Source organism: Branchiostoma belcheri, unplaced genomic scaffold (assembly GCF_001625305.1).
Source record: "Branchiostoma belcheri isolate BF01 breed outbred unplaced genomic scaffold, Haploidv18h27 scaffold8, whole genome shotgun sequence".
NCBI lineage: Eukaryota > Metazoa > Chordata > Leptocardii > Amphioxiformes > Branchiostomatidae > Branchiostoma > Branchiostoma belcheri.
The window spans coordinates 1,150,205-1,170,154 of record NW_017804464.1 but is presented as its reverse complement, the minus strand read 5'-3'; the positions used below and the strand labels follow the sequence as shown (position 1 = coordinate 1,170,154).

At 40.9% G+C, this 19,950-nt stretch overlaps 3 protein-coding genes across 3 annotated transcripts; all 3 read left to right on the top strand.

The window, feature by feature from the left end:
- The first annotated feature begins 432 nt into the window (after positions 1 to 432).
- On the top strand, positions 433 to 8,464 carry LOC109486367 (cytochrome P450 27C1-like). The gene is made up of 11 exons (XM_019790197.1): positions 433 to 676; positions 2,492 to 2,720; positions 3,117 to 3,272; positions 3,774 to 3,970; positions 4,325 to 4,528; positions 5,006 to 5,175; positions 5,772 to 5,938; positions 6,493 to 6,571; positions 7,075 to 7,237; positions 7,690 to 7,733; positions 7,858 to 8,464. Exons 1-11 carry the CDS (start codon positions 532 to 534, stop codon positions 7,969 to 7,971), a joined length of 1,668 nt encoding a protein of 555 aa, XP_019645756.1. The 5' UTR covers positions 433 to 531; the 3' UTR covers positions 7,972 to 8,464.
- A 392-nt stretch (positions 8,465 to 8,856) lies between these two features.
- On the top strand, positions 8,857 to 15,079 carry LOC109486289 (cytochrome P450 27C1-like). The gene is made up of 11 exons (XM_019790081.1): positions 8,857 to 9,097; positions 9,526 to 9,748; positions 10,139 to 10,294; positions 10,695 to 10,891; positions 11,268 to 11,471; positions 11,906 to 12,075; positions 12,756 to 12,922; positions 13,317 to 13,395; positions 13,784 to 13,946; positions 14,372 to 14,415; positions 14,530 to 15,079. The coding sequence occupies exons 1-11, from the start codon at positions 8,953 to 8,955 to the stop codon at positions 14,641 to 14,643; spliced, it is 1,662 nt and encodes a 553-aa protein (XP_019645640.1). The 5' UTR covers positions 8,857 to 8,952; the 3' UTR covers positions 14,644 to 15,079.
- Positions 15,080 to 15,861: 782 nt separating this feature from the next.
- Positions 15,862 to 19,573, top strand: LOC109486326. Its single transcript, XM_019790144.1, has 4 exons — positions 15,862 to 16,078; positions 17,763 to 17,978; positions 18,274 to 18,460; positions 18,907 to 19,573. The coding sequence occupies exons 1-4, from the start codon at positions 15,862 to 15,864 to the stop codon at positions 19,193 to 19,195; spliced, it is 909 nt and encodes a 302-aa protein (XP_019645703.1). The 3' UTR covers positions 19,196 to 19,573.
- Positions 19,574 to 19,950: the final 377 nt, after the last annotated feature.

Sequence of the window (19,950 nt, the reverse complement as noted above, 5' to 3'; positions counted from 1 at the left end):
TCTGCCTGAAATCTACATTTTGCATACTTCATGTTGTAGAAAACTTTTAATCATTTGAAGTATATGCTATTACACGGCCGGCCCAGAAAAAGAGAAAGGAATTCTGTTATCGCTTTTTAATGGTTGCCTATTAACTCCGCAGTACGAAGGGCATTGCCAAAGTTACACATTACATATTAGCTATTTATAAGTACAAGAGGTTGAATGCTGAATAAAGTTTATACTCTATATCTATTGTAGGTGGTGTCGTCTATTCATTTCATCATAACACAACTAGGTAGACCCTTCAAATTGTTTGCCTAAGTCGCCTTTGTTTGTATCATTTCTTTTTACAGCACCAAATACAGTGTATAAACGTCCCGTGCTACTGCGGGCAAGTCAACCCCTCTCTATGAATTAGACTCTACCATTGACCTCTGACCGTACCTGAATGACCTGCCGGACGAAGTTGATGTTATGACGAATAGGCCAGAATTAAATCTGACCGTCCTTGCCTGAAATCGGCCAAGATAGAGCAGGCTTCAGATCACGATGAGCTTGTCTGCGATGGCGGGCTCCCGGCAGAAGTTGTCGTCAGTTCTGGGCCGTGCTGTGAGCCCGTGGCGGGCGGAGGGAGTCAGCGGCAGGGGCCTGGCACTGGGCGGGTCTGGTGGTCACCTGGTCCGGCCGAGGACAGGTAACTTATAGTTATATCCAACCTAAACAGTGTTATGGTAACGTTACATGTAATCAGTCAGCGCACAGATTTAACTTTATAAAGTCATCAGACGTATCTAATATGTTTTTAAGTTTATAAAACTTACAAGTTTTATAAACTCGCCAGTTTCTAAAACTACAGAATTGAACGCACTATACCTAACCGTTACACTCTTTTAGTATAACACAACAATCTGTCAACACATGCAAGTTTGGGTTACCAGTTGGCCCAGTACATCTGCCGTAGGGCCGTATGCACAAATTGTTTTCTGCACCCTAGCCGCCACACTGCCCTGGTTAATGTATAGAAATACTAGTTATTAAGAACTTAAGAGATCCCTCTTCCTTTCTCTTTCTCTCTCTCCTCCCAGTTTCCCTCTCTCTATCTTTCTCTCCCCTCTCTCTGTGCATGGTGTGTGTGTCAACGCATCAAATATATTGGATCAGATTCTGCATTTCCTTATCTGGTAACTTATAAAAATCGCCATGAAAGGTGCACTAGTTTGGGGGTCTTCAGAGGATATCATCCTTACATGTCCTTTCAGTGGATTTAAGTGGCGTTCTGTTAGGAAGAAACGCCCACATAATCGCAGCCTTTAACTTCCAGTGATTAACTTGTTAGTTGAGGTGAGGTGAGGTGACGAGAGGTGAGGTGAGGTGAGGAGAGACATACATATTGTCAACAAATGTACCGATTTTGTATTCACGTAAAAGCCACAGGAATACCTTGATACCTTGATAGAAAATACAGAAAATTGAATGGAAATTACCTAGTAATACATTTCTATCTTCTAAATAAACTGTAATTTTACATCTTACGCTAGATTTAAAGTTATCGCTGTTAAACCCATTGGATGACCTTTCCTTTGATAGAATTGATGTTCGGATCAGTACTGTAATTTTAGGTTCCACCCAAGAATACGACACCTAATTTAGCCTCCAAAACAGGGTTCTAGGCAATTTTTCTTTGCTAATCATGAGCTATTTTCTGGTTTTGTATCAGTTTGTATTGTGGTGGGTTTCTAAACGTCTTTTATATAGGCTAGATGACTGTTAAAACTCCAGTACAATCAGGACTAGCGTACAATCAGAAAACAGCACAGGATAAGCAAAAGGGCCTGCCAAGAAGCCTGCCTGTGGAGGCTAAAAAGGTCTTGGGCGGTCCCGAAGTCTCGGCTAGTCAGTCTTACTCTGGACATCGACTACCGAAGCTCCACGACTGAAGATCTCAGTACACACGTACAGTGCAGATTCATATTTCGCAAAAAGCCAGCATGTGCCGGCTTGTTGTATATGTCGCTATGTATTGCCACAAATTTACAGTACTAGCTTTGTATTCCTGTGGTTTAGTACCATTTTCATTTTTGGCTGGAATTTTTTTTTATTCGCCCGCGCGCACTAATTTGGGGGTCTTCAGAGGATGTCATCCATAAAATTAAGACAGTGTCTAAAAACAAAAACACATTCAACGTCATCTGTTCATCAACAGGCAGTGTACTTTTCCATTGTACTGTAAATCCTGAAAGGATTTTCCTAAAAAAAGGAAATATCACTAAGTTCACATCTATTAGCAAATATTGTCACTTCTTCATTGCAAATCAATTCAGACCCATGAACAGGTGGCAGCATTTCAATGATGTGTCTAGTATATTATTTTTTTTAACCACACATATTACAGATAGTGTGCATCACCTTGCCATTGATAGTGAGTTTACTAAGTGAATTTACAGTATAGCAATGAGGTTATAACTCCTTGAGTATACATGTAGTAACATCATACCAGTTTTCTCCCCAGGTCCCTCCGTGGTACAGACGTACAGCACTGCCACAGTCAGTTCTACCAGTCCTGCTGAGGACCACAGCCAGGCCAGGCCTTTCTCAGACATACCCAGTCCTCCATCTGTGCCTTTCTTTGGAAATCTCTTTCACCTGTGGCGGGAGGGACTCTTGTCGAAAGACAAGATCAAGAAAAATCACATCTTGATGTTTTCAAACATGTTCAATCAGTACGGTCCAATTTTCAGGTACATTTCTCTGGTTCCATGATTAAAAGCTATGTGTTTAGATGCTTTTACTCTCAATAACTCAAATTTGTTAGGGGTGATAATCATTCTAGTTGGAATCACCACTTGCATATGAAGGTTGGTGCAGGTAAAATTAGAGCTGTGCAGGCATTTCTTATACCTGACTGCATCTAACCTGTAATGGTCTGTGTACAAAGTACTTGAATGTATGATACAAGGTGCAATGGATTTTTGTCTGCTAGACATTATAATGACTCAGTTACCATGATTGCAACTATGAAATGTATCAAATTGCAATTGTTATTTATGTGTTACGTAATGCTTGATACTACTAGATTATGAACATGAATACAGATCTCACTGTCCATTTGATTAACCGAGTATTATATTTTACAGATGGAAGATGCTGAATGTTGAGATGGTGTGTATCAAGGACCCAGTAGCAGTTCAGGAGCTGTTTAAGAAAGAAGGGAAGTACCCAGCACGTATCGACATCAAACCCTGGAGAAGGTACCGAGAAATCTCAGGCAAGGCCACCGGAGTGTTTCTCAGGTAATTTAAGTCATATATTTATTTAGTATAATAAAATAATTTGCAAGCCAAAAACAGACAATTATAGAACAAGTAATGTATAACTATACACTGAGCTACAATGTTGCATTTTTATTTGGGCACTCCTAAAGTTTAACATTGTAAAGCTATCAAGGTGCTAAGACACAAAGTTTCAGGAAATATTCAGCTATGTTATCAGGATTTAACGTGATAAGTTTTTGTTCTCATGAATCTTAAAGCCATGCACTGCAGCTGTATTACCTCTGTAGGTGCACTTGTGTACAAAAGTCCTGTAGACTTGTGTACATGTAGACTTGTGTATATGTAGACTTGTGTACATGTAGACTTGTGTACATGTAGACTTGTGTACATGTAGACTTGGCTCTTGTACTTGGATAGAGGGAACAACTTACAAAGCACATACATTGTACTATGAGGCTGCACTTATGTAACTCATTATAAGCTAAATTTTTATACCTGTGACTAATCCTGTGTTCCTAGTGATGGTAAAGAGTGGCAGAAAACCAGGACGATAATGGCACGACCCATGTTACGTCCGAAACACGTGTCTACGTACGTCAGAAACTTGGACATGGTGTCGTCTGACATGAGCGAGCGGCTTCGGGTACTCCAGGCAAGGGCTGATGGGATAGAAGTGCCGGACATAAGCGATGAGCTGTTCAAATGGGCTCTAGAATGTGAGTAATAATTAAAACTTATCAATCTATGAAAAGGGAGGCTGAGACTAAAAGCAGTACAACACAAGAGAGCTTTGCTATGGCTAAAGCATTGTAATTATCATTTTGAGAAATTATTCTGAAGAGAATGTTTCATTGTCTTGCTTTTTATAAGCTTGAGAAGAACTGTCAACATTTTGTTTTATATGTGCTTGATTGACAATTGCCTACTGGCAATATGTACAATACAAATTGTTTTTAGTTCTTATTATTTGGGTTTTATTATAAACCCTATAGAGAAATCATAGTATACTTTTTCAGTCTTGAATGTACAAATAAAGCAACAAATGATATTTTTTTGTTTCTATGTTTTAGCCATCTGTACTATCCTGTTTAATGAGCGGATGGGATATCTGCAAGACAACATTCCTCAAAATGCACAGGACTTCATCCAGGCCATGCACACTATCTTCCTAACGACGAACGCCCTCTTGGTTCCTGACGCTGATGTCCACCGCTTTCTGAGAACCAAACCCTGGAGACAGTCAATGGAGGCGTGGGACACGGTTTTCCGTGTTGGTAAGATATTTTCCCCCATTTACATGCACATTGTATTATAACCTGGTTGCCAACCCTTGCAGACTAAAGCGTCGGTCACAACCCGCCGTACGTGCTTTTTGTCCATATGTCCGTCTGCTACGTTTTTCTGAAAACGTTACTAGGGTGCGTGACCGGCCGAGGGAGTACGTCACTCGCACGGTTGCGCAAGGTGTAAGAGTGTGGTCTGCACGCCACGCCTGGCCATAAGCGGTTGCGTGTATCGTTCATTGCACAAGTGGTAAGTGAGTTGTACGTGCTTACAACCTCTGTACGATTGCCATGTTACCGCATACAGGCTGTACCTACACTACCGTACCCGCGTACCTAAAGGTATTATTTGAACCCAGAACCTCTTGGTTCAAGGCCGAACACGCTACCGCTACGCCACACGACCCCACTACTACACAATATTTAACAATGCATAAAATTCTAATAAACAAACTTCAACCCCTGCAGGTGAGCAGGTGATGGACCGACAGTTACAGGAAGCTCTGGAGCGGGAGGAGAGGGGAGAGGAGGACGAGGATCAGCCCAACTTCCTGGCCTTCATCAGCAGCACGGGGAGGCTGAGCAAGGACGAGATTTACTCCAACACCATCGAGCTCATGGGAGCCGCCATCGACACGGTTGGTTCTGGGATCATCACACCAAAGCAGCTGTTGTTTTTTTTTATCATCTGAAGATATACAGTCTAACCTGCATGTATACATAGTCACCTTGGATTACACAGTCACAGAAGACAGGTAGCCAAGATATACATTGTCTGAAATTCTCTCTGAATCCCCCCCCCCCAGAAAAAGAACCCAATTTTTAAGGCCTGCATAAAAAAGAAATGACAAAAAAGTGTCCGGGGTGTTTGTCCCCCCTACCTCCATGCTATAAAAAACAATGTTAGGTCATTTGGCTGAAAAATGACAAAGGTGAATCGACTTGACCAAATGAAGAAAAGAAGGAGGAGGACAGGAAACATGAGGAAAAACAATATATTTCATCCATACCATGGTATGGAGTGAAATATAACAATAATGAACACAAGAAATACAAGAGGGTTTCCCATAAGATCTTCTATAACTTGTAGGTACATATTCTCATGTAATTACAAGGTATATGAGTACAGTCTATATTGGGGCATAAGTACCCTGTACACTACACTAAGATCTAAACATTCTCTGAGTTATTTGTCTATTGAATAACATGATGAAATTTGCTACCTTTCTCTCAGACCTCCACCACTCTCCTGTGGACGCTGTATGAACTGTCACGTCGGCCTGAACTCCAGGACAGACTGCACCAGGAGGTCACACAGGTCATAGGTCAGGACAAGGTCATGACCTGGGATGACCTGAAGGACCTGCACCTGCTGAAGGCTGTCATTAAGGAGTCACTCAGGTTGGGAACATTTTTTTTGAGTGTGTAAATTTGTTTTTCTGTTAGAAATATGGGGCAGACTATTCATCAAGGCATGAGCAGCATATTTGACTTGTGAAGATACTGAAGATACCACATTAGTGAAAATGGAACTAACTGAAAGGTCACTGTGCCAAAAGTGTGCCAAACTTGAGAAAATTTGGTGTCCCTAAACAAAAAATTGAACATCAATTCGAATGTGCGAATCCTGGAGTATTCAAAAGCAGCGCACTCTGTGAATCCTTGTTATCTGAGGAACATTTCAAAGCCCACATAAAAGCAGAACCCAGTGTCAATCAGCTAGTTATCACACAGGCCAGAACACATGTATCTTTAACGCTATCGCTGCCCATATATGAAATAAATGTTGGTACATGCAGATTTCAGATGAGTAACATTAGTCAGAGCATCTTTCAGTTGAATTTGTTTGCGCAATGAAACAGATTGTTACTGATTGTATACGCACTACTACTGGTGTTCACATGTCATGTACAATGACAGACATATGAATTTATTACCTTTCTTGTTGGCGTCAGGATGTATCCTGTGGCCCCGGCCATCAGTCGTGTCCTGCAGGAAGACACAGTGATCATGGGATACAAGTTACCTGCAAAGGTATGTCTCATCTTTTTGAAATCCACAATATTGTCATTGTGAAATCTCAGTGCCACAAAAGGCAAAGGTTTCTGTACTTTGTATGCAGACATTTAGAATTGAAAGCAACTTACAGTTTCTGACACGACATTGCACGGGTTGTTTCTAATGTCCATCTATCTATTCCTGGATGGATTTCAAGGTGGACAAATTTCCATCTAAGTTAACAGACCAAAATCTGAACACTATGTGGCAAAATTTTTGAATTGAACGGAAAAATCTGTCCAGTCTGGACTGGTCTAGGGAGCGGAAAAACCTGTCCAGTTTGATAAAAGGGCCTAGGTCGGTGAAGGTTAGACATCCAGGTAATAGGATTATCATATCCAGTTGCTTGAGTAACTGATTTTTGGCACACTTGTAATTGCTTTCCTGGGCCTCTTGAATAACATAGAGTTTGGCTAGACAAAAAAAAAAAGAAAAAAAAAAAGAAACAGATCATTAGTAAAGGCTGTCCCCACCCCCAGACGTGTGTTGCTGCCCAAGTGTACGCCATGGGGCGGGATCCACACCTGTTTCCTGATCCTGACCAGTTCAAACCTGAGCGATGGCTGAGAACAGGAGAGGCTCATGACGACATCAACCCCTACAGCTCACTGCCGTTTGGCTTCGGACCTCGCAGCTGTATTGGTACGTTAGGATCACAGTTGGTATTTTTCTGACAGTCCTAGTACAAATACCTATAGCAGCCAATCTTGGGGATTATTTGGTTTGATGAAAGCAATTTGAATGTCATACTCTGATGCTCAAAATAGACCACCTGTAACCAGGTACAGTTTGCACATAAAAGTCTGACTCTGCAGGAAAACTTGCCATTTGCTTGCCTTGGCATCACTTCTTATTGAAGAAAACAGAAATGCTGGCAAAAGTATCTAAAGCCCTGTATCCCTCTGAAATTTCTATAAAGCAGCCAGATTACTAGTATCTTAGGTATTGAAATTCATCCTCTGTAAGGATAAGATAAAAGCCAAAGATAAAAGTTTTCACATGTCTTTGTCAAGAGTATAGCTTGATACACTAACTGTCTTGCCTTACACTTCTGTATTGTTGTTCAGTTATGAAATGACTCTTTATTTTCTCAGGTCGACGTGTAGCAGAGGTTGAGCTGCAGCTCTTTCTAGCAAAGGTAGGGGGCTCTCTTAATTCACAAGCATGGCTTGATACCCTCATACAAATTCATGGCTCTGATGATCGTTGGAACATGGTAACTGATTGTTAAGATATTCAGCAAACTGTTTTCCTTCCTACAGATGTCCCAGCAGTTTGTAGTAAGTCAGGTGGAGCCAGAAGAGGTTTCATCAGTTGCACAGCCCATACTGATGCCAGAAACACCGCTGCACCTTAGGTTTGTGGACAGGAAGTAAGAGTGGCCTCTACATGTATGCTGGGACCTTTATAAATTGAGAGTGGACTTTCACACTGCAATTATTGCTGGCAAGATAGGTGGCGCTGCACAGTTTCTGTTGAGAACTTTTCTTTGGCCTTTTGGGACAGTTTGTTTAACCATTGGTGTATTTTATTCCATTCACTTTTTATTATCAAATAGATTTATCAAAAATATCCAAGACATTTTACAATTGCACAGATGCACATTAGACAACATCTGTGTGTGACCTGTTTTAACTTTTCAAGAGCTACATGTAATTGTTATACAAGTTCTTGTTTTATTTGGAAGGTACTAAGATGATGATGATATTACAGACGATGGTAATCAAAGATTTTATACACTTATGACTTTCAATGATGATAGAAAGGATACAATGGGCTGGTGACCATATTTTTAAAGGTGATGTATTTTTGTAATCCATACAAGTGACTGAATAGTGTGATATAGTTTGGTACATCAGACTTCGATATCAAAATTCCCAGTAAGGTACACGGTGTAAATGACTTTATGTACATAGCAGTACAGTGCTATATACCTGTCTTACTGAGTGTATTTCTACTCAGTTAGACCCTTTAATTTGTACAGTTTTTGAATCTGAAAAAATGAAACTGAATAAAGTCTTATTCTACGATTAATTGTAACTGGTGTCGTCTATTTATTTTATCTAAACACAACTGGATAGACCCTTCAACCTATATATAAAAGACGATTTCAAAACTTGTCTTCATTTGTATCATAATACTTTTCACCTTTCCGCACCTAATATAAACGCTCCGTGATGAAAGTAGGCACGTTATAACCCCCTGTCTATGATTTAGACTCTACCGCTGACCTTTGACCGTACTTCAAGGTCAATAACCTGTCGAACAACTTCATGACGCAAATAGAAATAGGGTAGAATCAAGGCTTACCGTCCTTTTCCTAAAATGGGACAAGATAGAGCGGATTTCCCATCACGATGAGCTTGTCTGCGATGGCGGGCTCCCGGCAGAAGTTGTCGTCAGTTCTGGGCCGTGCTGTGAGCCCGTGGCGGGCGGAGGGAGTCAGCGGCAGGGGCCTGGCACTGGGCGGGTCTGGTGGTGACCTGGTCCGGCCGAGGACAGGTGCAGTCATACAAGTGTCTTATATCAGACTCATAGCCATCACAGTTGGACTGTCACTATTTCGGCGCCAATTGCAATGGAATGAAGTATTTAGCACTTAAGTTCAGTTGGTGACGCTGAAGAAGAGTGGTTAATGTCACTCGAAAAGTCCGGAAGTAAACCCCGTCATGTATTCATTAGGAGAGTTTTGAATTTTCTTTAAGGAATGTTTACCTGGATGCCCTACCTTCACCAACGTATGTATCAACCGTCTTAACAACCTAAAAGTTCTCACCTTAGCAAAGATCAGTTGTTCATCAAACAACCACATCCATTAACAGGTGGCAGCATTTCCATAATGTGTGTCTAATAGAACTGGTACAACTACGGTATCTATGCAATCGATATTGAGTTACAGTATAGAAACATCTTACCAGTTTTCTCCCCAGGTCCCTCCCTGGTACAGGCATACAGCAAAGCCACAGTTTCTACCAGTCCTGCTGAGGACCACAGCCAGGCCAGGCCTTTCTCAGACATACCTGGTCCTCCGTCTGTGCCCTTCTTCGGCTCTTTCTTTCACCTGTGGTGGGAGGGACTCTTGGCGAAAGAAAAGTTTAAGAAAAATCACATCATGGGCACGGAGTTTTTCCGTCAGTACGGTCCTATTTACAGGTACATGTACATTTCTTTCGTTCTAAGACCCATAGATAACACTATGTGATTGGATGCTGTGGCTCTCAATAACTTGTAATAATAAACCTAGCTCGAAATATTACTTGGATATTCAGGTTAGGCCATGTTGATTTGATTATTTGTATGACATCCTCTGGGAACCCCAAAACCGATGCGAGCGCGCGAATAAAAATAATTGGCAAAAAAAAAAACGAAGTATAGGGGTGATGGGTTTTTATTTGATACAATGACTGATTCCGTGGTTGCAACCTTGAAATGTAAAGTAAATTATGGGAAAATTTTTGTGTGTGTGTGTTTGTGTGTTTCAAAACAAAACTGTAACTAAATTATAAGTCCGACAACCAATGTTGATTTAAATATATCTTCCAGGTTCAAGGTTGTGAATGTTGATCTGGTGTTAATGAAGGACCCAGAAGCAGTTAAGGAACTGTTTAAGAAGGAAGGGAAGTATCCAACACGACTAGACATCAAGCCTTGGAGAAGGTACAGGGAAATCTCAGGCAAGCCAAAGGGAGTGGCTCTGAGGTAATTAACGGTCATGTAGTAGTAACCAAAAATCCTAACACATGTAAAAGGCGCACACAACCCGTAATGCTTTATCATACACACTACAATTATATCATGTTCCATATTCAAAAAGGGATAACCCCACGTTTTAAACATCGTAAGGACTTTCAAAGAGCTAAAATCCAAAGCTTTAAAGGAAATATTTGGCTCCATGCTAAGATTATATTAAACATAATAAGATTTTGTTCCTTTTAAATTTCAAAGCGATACACGATATACAACTTACAGCAACGTTGGCACAACTAGTACATATAGTACTTTATAAAATAGAAAGGACAACTTACAAAGCACTTTCCTATTCCATATGAGGCTTGGCACAAAGTAAAGATGAATAGTTTACCTCATTTTGTGTTCTCAGTGATGGTAAAGAGTGGCACAAAAACAGGACGATAATGGCACGACCCATGTTACGTCCGAAACACGTGTCTACGTACGTCAGAAACCTGGACATGGTGTCGTCTGACATGATCGAGCGGCTTCGGGTACTCCAGGCAAGGGCTGATGGGATAGAAGTACCGGACATAGGAGACGAACTGTTCAAATGGGCTCTAGAATGTGAGTTATATCACTTGATACTTCGGCGAAGTTAAGGCATCTAAGTAATAAGATACGCTCAAAAAACAGTAAAGCAACCAACAAGGATTCAGTTGCTTGGGTAACTGTTTTTTCGTGATTAGTATCACTTGACTTTATAAATTTAATGTTAATACGAAGCAAAGTCAACAATGCAATGCAGATTTGCTATGTTTCTTTGACTTTCTTTTTTCTTAATCAATTATTTTAGTTGTTTTAATTTCTGAAAAACAATCCATTTACAAAATGGAATGGGGGACTTCTAGTTGCTTACCTGTAGCAGATAAATGTGGTAACTATCTCAAAAATGCAAATGATACTATTGTTGTATTACATTTTTTTTGTTTCTATGTTTCAGCCATCTGTTCTGTCCTATTTAATGAGCGGATGGGATATCTGCAAGACAACATTCCCCAAGATGCACAGGACTTCATCCAGGCCATGCACACTATCTTCCTAACGACGAACACTCTCCTATTTCCCGAAACAGACGTACACCGCTTTCTGAGGACAAAACCCTGGAAACAGTCCATGGAGGCGTGGGACACAGTATTCCGTGTTGGTAAGCTTATTTTGGCCAGCCCCAGTCAGTGTCTGGGTCTCAACCCCGTAGGCTGGGTCCGTGCCCGGCCAAAATACACTTCGATATGCAGTTTCCTGGCTGAATAAAACATAGTGACCATATCTTCTCAGTGAAAATGTGTCTATCAAAGTTACAAACATGTTGATTTTCCAATTCAGGATCATTATGTTTTTCAGTCTCCGAAGCAAATTCAGGAGGTATGGCCTTAGCAAAAAATACCTAAAAGTACAAGTTTTTATACTGCAAAGACCTCTTTAGTATAAGGTTTTAACTATCATATATACATGTTTTTGTCACGTAGTGTATTGAATAAGTTGTGGTGTCTGAGGGGGTAGTGTTAATATACCTGCTTTGTCCTCCCTCCACTTATATACTTGTGTACAATTCTAATAAACAAATAAACTTTACCACAGGTGAGCAGGTGATGGACCGACAGTTACAGGAAGCTCTGGAGCGGGAGGAGAGAGGAGAGGATGGCGAGGATCAGCCCAACTTCCTGGCCTTCATCAGCAGCACGGGGAGGCTGAGCAAGGACGAGATTTACTCCAACACCATCGAGCTCATGGGAGCAGCCATCGACACGGTTTGTTCTGGGATCATTATGTTTACCGAAGGAAAACATATTGTTTTTGCTCTGTTTCTTCTTCTTCTTCCTTTCCAAACACTGACCTCTGACCTGGTTAACGACCAGACTGTCTCTCACCATGGTAACTGGTGTTGGGTTACATAATGTTGCAAGTTGTTGCAAGAGGGATTTAGACTCCTGTCACCACATGTGAAATGTGTTTGAGTAAGAATTAACAGAGCAGACCACGTGCGAGGGCAAACATATTATGCATTTGCTTTGCAAATGTTACCTTTCTCATTTTCTATTATCATCTGTTGTTGCTGCTTTGTGTAAGCTACGACAGTCTAACCTGCCTGTTCTCAACAGACGTAAGAAAAGCGACTAAGGGAGCCAGACTATTATCGGGCCGTTTAGTCGGTTTCCTTCGGTAGCCAATAGCACTACGCCCGCCTATCTAAATTACCGCTATGGGGGAGTTGAGCCCAAGCGGAGTTGGCCCTAGCGATAATTTAGGCGGGCGTAGTGCTCTTGGCTACCGAATAGTAATTATGCAAATTAGGTCTTAATTTAATCAATATCTGCCGATGTTCCCCTTGTTATCGATTACAATGTCACAAGTTTGAATAATCCTACTCTAAGATCTAAGCATTCTTTACATAGTTTGGCTCGTGAATAGCATGACGAAACTCTTTCAGACGTCCACCACTCTCCTGTGGACGCTGTACGAACTGTCACGTCGACCTGAACTCCAGGACAGGCTGCACCAGGAGGTCACACAGGTCATAGGTCAGGACAAGGTCATGACCTGGGATGACCTGAAGGACCTGCACCTGCTGAAGGCTATCATTAAAGAGTCACTCAGGTCGGCAAAATCGTAATTTTGTGTGTGTAAATTTGTTTTCAATTAGAAATACGGGGCACATTATTCTGGAAGGTATAAGGGACATCTGTTACAACCATGTCAATCCCTTCAGTATAAGGCAGCCGGAGCAGCATATATGGTCCGTTAATCAAGGGTTAATGACCCGCCTGATCCTCGGTGCATATGATGTCATAAGACCGGGTTATTCTATGTAACTACCGAGTGAGCGCAGTGTGCGGTGTTTAAACACCACGGTGTTTATAGGATTTAATCACCACTGGTATGGTTTATGTTGGCACCATAAACAACATGAAATGGGGACTTCTGACTGGTCGACGTCTTCTATCTGGCCATATGATAATAACTTTTAATATTCTCTTCCTTTTGTCGGCAGGATGTATCCTGTAGCCCTAATCGTCAGTCGTATCCTGCAGGAAGACACAGTTCTCATGGGATACAAGTTACCTGCAAAGGTCGGATTTTCAAAATTCACCACGCAACAGATTTTTTCTTTGATACTTTCCTCATTGCATAATCCTCCCTTTTGTCCCCAGATAGATTTTCTTATGCTCATATTAGATAAATTCCATCTGTCTTAACAGACAAAAATCAGTAGTTAATGGTAAGATTTCCTGATGGAACTGTTAGCTTTGCTGGGCCTCCTAAAATGACATAGACAGCTACAGAGAAGCTGGAAAGAAAGTAACCTCCAAGCAGATTCGTTCTGGGCAGGGAACCATTAAAATGGGCAAAAATAGTAACTCGGGTGGCCAGTTTGATCATTCACTACCCCCGGTGAAATCTGCTTGGAGATTAGGGAAAAAAACCCTGATCATTAGTAAAGCCTGTCCCCACCCACAGACGTGTGTTGCTGCCCAAGTGTACGCCATGGGGCGGGATCCACACCTGTTTCCTGATCCTGACCAGTTCAAACCTGAGCGATGGTTAAGAACAGGAGAGGGTCATGACGACATCAACCCCTACAGCTCTCTGCCGTTCGGCGTCGGACCTCGCAGCTGTATTGGTACGTTAGGATCACAGTCTGTATTCTATTTATGTTTACTAAAGAAAAACATATTGCTCCGTTTCCTCTTCTCCATAAGATCAATGACCAGGACCAGACGTCTGTAACCACAGTAACCGGTGTTAGGTTACATAATGTTACAAGTGCCGTGCAGTACTGAGTTCAAGAGGGGCTGCATGCATGGTCAACATATATGACTGGTTAAGAATAAACAAAGCAGTAGTTTGTTGAGCTGGGCCATGTGAAAGTAAACATGATGCATCTGCTTTGCCTGTCTAGTTTGAAAATTTCGATTCATCCTCAATAAGGATAGCAGGCTGCAAATGGTAAAAACTTTGACAAATTGGTATTTCTCCAGAGTCTAGCTTGATTCACTTATTTCTGTGTTGTTGGTCAGTTATGAAGTGACTCGTGTATTTTCTCAGGTCGCCGTGTTGCAGAGGTTGAGCTGCAGCTTTTTCTTGCAAAGGTAGAGGGCTCTCTTAATTCACAAGCGTGATAGAGATTTATAGTTATGCCTTTTTTTAACAAAAGGGAAGGGTGTAACCACTTGAAGTTGAGCGAACTGTTTGTCTTCCTACAGATGTCCCAGCAGTTTGTAGTAAGTCAGGTGGAGCCAGAAGAGATTTCATCAGTTGCACAGCCCTTACTGATGCCAGAAACACCGCTGCACCTTAGATTTGTGGACAGGAAGTAAGGAACTCTCTAAGGAATAGTATAAAGTGAGGATCGTCTAATCCTCAAGCAACTAGCATCTTTTATCAGGACAAAGATGATAATGACAGATGATAGTAATAGAAGAGTTTATATCTTTATGGTAAAAAAGGATATAATGTTCCTAAGGGTATTGTATCTTAATTTTGTTATCTATGCAAGTGAGTGGACAGTGTGGGATAGTGTGATACAATATGTTAATCAGATTTTGTTATATCATCAGAATTCCTCGTACACTGTGTGCATGATTTTATGTAGAACAAGAATTCGGAGATCTCAGACCTCCGTCAAATATGTAGATCTTGTGTAATGGTGATTGTGTCCTCTTCTCATTCATCATGGTGTTTATTCTTCGTGCAAGGGAAATAACACCAATTACCAGCTAGCTGTTAAGGAGGTCATGTAACTAAAACACCAGCCGTAGATTTGATGTCTTTCTCCCTCTGGGACAGACTAACCATTGTAATATTATAACCAGACCCGAAGACCAAAGATGTGAATGAAAACTTGATACTGTGTTCTGTGTGCTCAATTATCTTACAACCTTTATGATCTCTTAATTAACGTTTTGAGTTTGAAAGAAATGTTGCGTTTGGGACAGCCACAGACGGGTACTATGTAACATACAAAATATCCTCTCAATAGATCAAATTTTCTTATTGAAATGATGTATAAGCTGTATGGATTACCTGACTGTTGCAATATAGCCTGGGGACGCAGGGGGAGCAGTCGCATGGGCTGGAGTCTTGTTTTCATGGAAGGCTGCGTTCCTTCTGAAATTTGAACAGGAAAAATAATAAAAAAGTGCGTCATAATTTTTGAGAGAAGAAAGACGATTAAAAAGGATTAATAGCTTATAATTTTAGTGTTCAGTCATTTTTCTAACGTTCCACACTTTGATTTTAGAAACCATGTGTTTTTGTTTCTCGGCTTCTTCATAATTTTTTATTGAAGTTGATGCTTTTGTATCAAAAACATGGAAGTTTAATCAGACCAGCAGAGCTAGTAGAGCATGAAAGAATAGCCCGATGAAATAATTATGAGCTCTACATTTCTGTCATCAATCTCGGCGAGAATTGCATTATGCCCCTGTCTCTACGTTTACTAAGTTACGATAACGTTATAATGCAGTCATCACACTTCTTCGTGTGGAGCACTTATGATCAAAGGAAGATGTGTCAATCGGAAGTGACAGGCGAAAATGGCCGGAATGGTCCGGATAGTGCTGAGTATCATCTCCCTCCTGGTCACATCGGCCTTCTGCGGACATGTGGCGGTGGGGGACGACTTCACCGCCGAAGAGATTGTTCAAGTTTGCGGTCATCATGACCGGTCACGACCGGTGGAGGAAATCGTTTGTGATCCGAAGAAAGTACTGGGATCCAAAGATCTGGAAGCTGTGAGCAGCACCATCAAAGGTAGGTACTACATGCGCTATTAGGCCATACGTCATTCGGGAGAGACACTTTTAACATATTTCATCAATGTTGACTGGGCTATGTTGTAAAAGAAGTATTCCTGTGGATACACAAAAAAATCTTTGGTATCAGTTGAACTTGAAATCTGTGATTCTATGATTTTTGATTTGCTAGATTGCTTTAGTTGAAATATCAAGCTTTCTTCCATATTACAAGTCTAACCTCCGACAAGTCTAACCGCCGACTAAAAAAGGATATCTTCAGATTATTCTTTTAAAAGTGGGGTTTGAAAGCCATGGATAAAAGACGTACATAGAGAAACTAAAGGAAAACGATATGTTTCAAAAGGAGAAGTTAAGCTACCGTTTTGAAAGATTTTATTCGTAGTTGAACGAATTAATGGAAATGATAAAACATACAGTTGACAAGAATCTTGCACGTTAACAACGTTGCTTATAAAGAAGATAGCAAAAACACGTAGGCACAAATACGTGACCTGAATGTATTGCAACACGTGCCGGATTTATAGATATGGATACATGGATTTTAATTGAGACAAACCAGAGAAGTTCTCCCTATAGACAAAACTTAAGAGTCATTAATGCTGATAATCACCACTGTTTGTCCTTGTAGCAACTCTACATGATATTCTACACCAAGATCACTGCCGTTCAACGCCCTGTAGGACAATGACCTTTGAAAACGACCTGCGAAACGTTCCAACACTGATGCAGCTTTTTTTTTAGCTTTTACATCTCCAGTGTATCAAAAAATAAACCAGGAATCTATACAAGTACAGCGGGTCATCCCTATAGCATTAGAGATAAGTGTGATAGGTTATTTGATAAGTGTGTTGGGCTCTTTAACCTACAGAGGTTCCACAAACGCCAGACAGAAGGACGCTCTGCTACCGTGTACATGTGATACCAATCCAGCTCACTAACAGGCAACTTTACATAACGAAATGTTATCTGCTATAATGTAGAGCAGTATTGATTTCTGCCAGCCCCACACCAGGCTAAGTAACGTTTTAATGCAATACTATGAGATCGTATAAGCGATAAGAGCGGCACTTACACGACTTGTCTATGTCCCATGGGGGTAGGGTAATGGAGAAATTATGATGTAAAACAGACGTCTTGTCAACATCGATATGGTGTAACTCTTCGCTATAGAGAACTACGAAAAACGTCAAACGTTAACGTCACGATTAAACAATCACATACAATTCCTTCTGCTCATATGTCTATTTTTACCCGGCTTGTTTGCTGTGAAAATCCAGACAAGTGCGGATAGTACTTTATCGTTGAAAGGACTTTTATCAAATATACTATATAAAATTCAAACTTCTTCCCCACTACTAAAAGGTTATCTTTTCATACCGTAAGACTTGTCTAGCTAGCTTAGATCCAACTGCCCCTTTCCTTCCTTTCAAACAATGACCACCGATCTAAACGTTAACCCCACCAATTAAGTTAAGTTAAAGCCCTCCCGCAACCATTAACACGGTCGTATATGGCAGCGCCCGTCTCCGTTACGTAGCCCTTGGGCCACACAGTTGTGCAACAGGAGGGGGCTAGTCCACTGGTAGTGGTGTGTGTTTAACTCTCACATGCTTTCTCAAATGCTAAACCCCACCAATACTGAACCATTTATCCGAATCTTCACACACCTATCCTTTCAGACATCAAGTTCTACCTCCGCAGACAAGACGTTGACTGTCGTCATCTTCGAGACTTCAAGGCCATTCTTGTCCTATTACCATGGTTACCAGGCTACAACAGAGCCTCAGAGCGTGCCTGTAACCAGACTACATCTACTGCTGAGGACCAGCGTGTGGTGGCAGAGCGGATAGCTGAGGGAGTGGGAGTCAGGAGATTCAAGAACAAATCTGCATGTGGTGAGGGTTTTTATAGTTTCTACATGTTGTAACTGAACAATTGTAGTATTACGAGCAGTACTGCATTTTTCTTTGTAATTATTGTTTGTCAACAAAACGAATCAAAATTAAGTGCAATCTGTCAGTGTGAAAACTGTAAAACTGCAATTCAGGGACTGCGAAAGCTAGAAAAATACGAGAAACATTGTCTGGCGACCTAGAACAAGTACTTGCAAAGGTTTTTCTGCAGTCGTACTCGTAATTTGACAGACTCATCTTCAGGAACACATAAACACAGTCTGTCTGTCCCTTGCAGGGTTTGTTTCAGTTTTCTCTCTCAGAGAACCTGTGTTCTCACTCTGGGTGAAAAACGACAAGGACAGGAACCAGACCAGAGGCGTGGCCAGGCGGATGAACGATACCTTCACCCGGCTGATGTCTGAGGCCAGGAGGAAGGCCATTATCACAGCAGTGAAGGAACTGACTCTGCCATGCGATCTGCGGTACGGCAATCTATTATAGCTGCACTTCCCTATTAAACCGCAAGATGGCTTCACAATAGTAGTAAAGTTATCTTCCGGAGATCATGGGGTGGAAGATCGTAATATGTTTTTGTCTGGGTGGGTTTTCTGACAGTCCGTATTTAAGGGGTAGTGGCTGTCAGAAAAGCTCAGAATGACGAAAAAAAATATTATTTTCTACCCAACATCTACTTGGAGATGTCTTCCTAGTTTTGACATATTAAAGGCACATCAAAGGTCACGAAATGCAAACTGCATATTTGTCACAAAACCAGTGGTCTTCAGTTCAGTTTTCAGTAGTCTACACCGAGAAAAGTAACACGATCCTAATGTTGTCCTACATACTCATATAATGTACATATACGCCCCATGTGTAGGTGATTAGAAGTGTATTTACTTCTCAGTAAAATGTAGTTTCTTATTTTCAGTCCGCCATTTTTCGCTCGGACCCTCCGGAAACCCAAGAGTGACCTGCAGTTTCAATATGCGCCCCCCTGCGACCAGAACACCACTCTGCAGTACATCGAAATTCTCGGATTTGAACTGACAATCGACGAAATAGTCTACCTAAGTTTTGCTGCAGTCGGAACAGTGACCATAATCATCATGATTTGTTGTATTTGTAAGCTGTGTTCAGAGACGTCAAAGTTTAACAATGTCCGTCAGTTTTATCATGGTTCCCACAATGAAACTCAGGACGAAATTCTAAGTATGTAATCTTTAGTATTCAACAGCTTTTACTCTACGACGTTTAAAGAGGGGGATACAAATCCACATCTTCAAGTTTTTATCTTACGAAATGTTTAAGGGGAACATCCGGAATACATCGCTACTATTCGCTGGTGTGAGAAATGCTAGCTGCCTTGTTATGGTACAAATGAAAATCGAATCAAACTTTATCGTACGAGGTAATGATTGTGAAGAGTACAATGTATGGCAAGGTACTACTAGTATTCTGAACAATAACTACAATATCTGTAAATAGAAAGCAGTAACTACATTACAAACAGTATGATATCTAACGATTATAATAGTCCCCAAAAATTAAATTTTGCAATAATATTGTAGGAATACTACCATTATTAGATAAAACGTACGGCGTCAATTTAGAAAAAAAAAAGGTAGTTTAGGCTCTATGCTTGCCATCAAATAAAGTATATGCTGCTTGTCTAAACTATTATCGACTAATCTTATGTACTGGTAGATCATCTAAGTCAGGCTCCTCATACAAAGTCTATTATCCATACTATTCTAGGTCCGTGTCGCTCCCTTGGAATATTATAGTACGCCAGGGTTGCTGTTGGGGTATGACTATGAGTCGCCAGATGTCGCTTAATCTTCTGTTATTCTGCTGGTCTTTAACCAGAAAAAAAGAAACACTTAGCAATATTTGTCTCCTTACATCGTGTGCATGTTTTATTATGTATTTTCTATTACTACCCTAACGGTCAATTAGATAACAATAAAGATAG

Bases quoted from the DNA above. Each gene is read 5' to 3' on its own strand.
- LOC109486367 (XM_019790197.1), top strand. From the start codon at position 532: ATGAGCTTGTCTGCGATGGCGGGCTCCCGGCAGAAGTTGTCGTCAGTT. The intron at 3,273-3,773 runs GTAATTTAAGTC...CTGTGTTCCTAG, and splicing joins GCCACCGGAGTGTTTCTCAG to TGATGGTAAAGAGTGGCAGA. The intron at 5,939-6,492 runs GTTGGGAACATT...TGTTGGCGTCAG, and splicing joins GTCATTAAGGAGTCACTCAG to GATGTATCCTGTGGCCCCGG.
- LOC109486289 (XM_019790081.1), top strand. From the start codon at position 8,953: ATGAGCTTGTCTGCGATGGCGGGCTCCCGGCAGAAGTTGTCGTCAGTT. The intron at 9,749-10,138 runs GTACATGTACAT...TATATCTTCCAG, and splicing joins CAGTACGGTCCTATTTACAG to GTTCAAGGTTGTGAATGTTG. The intron at 12,076-12,755 runs GTTTGTTCTGGG...AAACTCTTTCAG, and splicing joins TGGGAGCAGCCATCGACACG to ACGTCCACCACTCTCCTGTG.
- LOC109486326 (XM_019790144.1), top strand. From the start codon at position 15,862: ATGGCCGGAATGGTCCGGATAGTGCTGAGTATCATCTCCCTCCTGGTC. The intron at 17,979-18,273 runs GTGAGGGTTTTT...TGTCCCTTGCAG, and splicing joins CAAGAACAAATCTGCATGTG to GGTTTGTTTCAGTTTTCTCT. The intron at 18,461-18,906 runs GTACGGCAATCT...TCTTATTTTCAG, and splicing joins ACTCTGCCATGCGATCTGCG to TCCGCCATTTTTCGCTCGGA.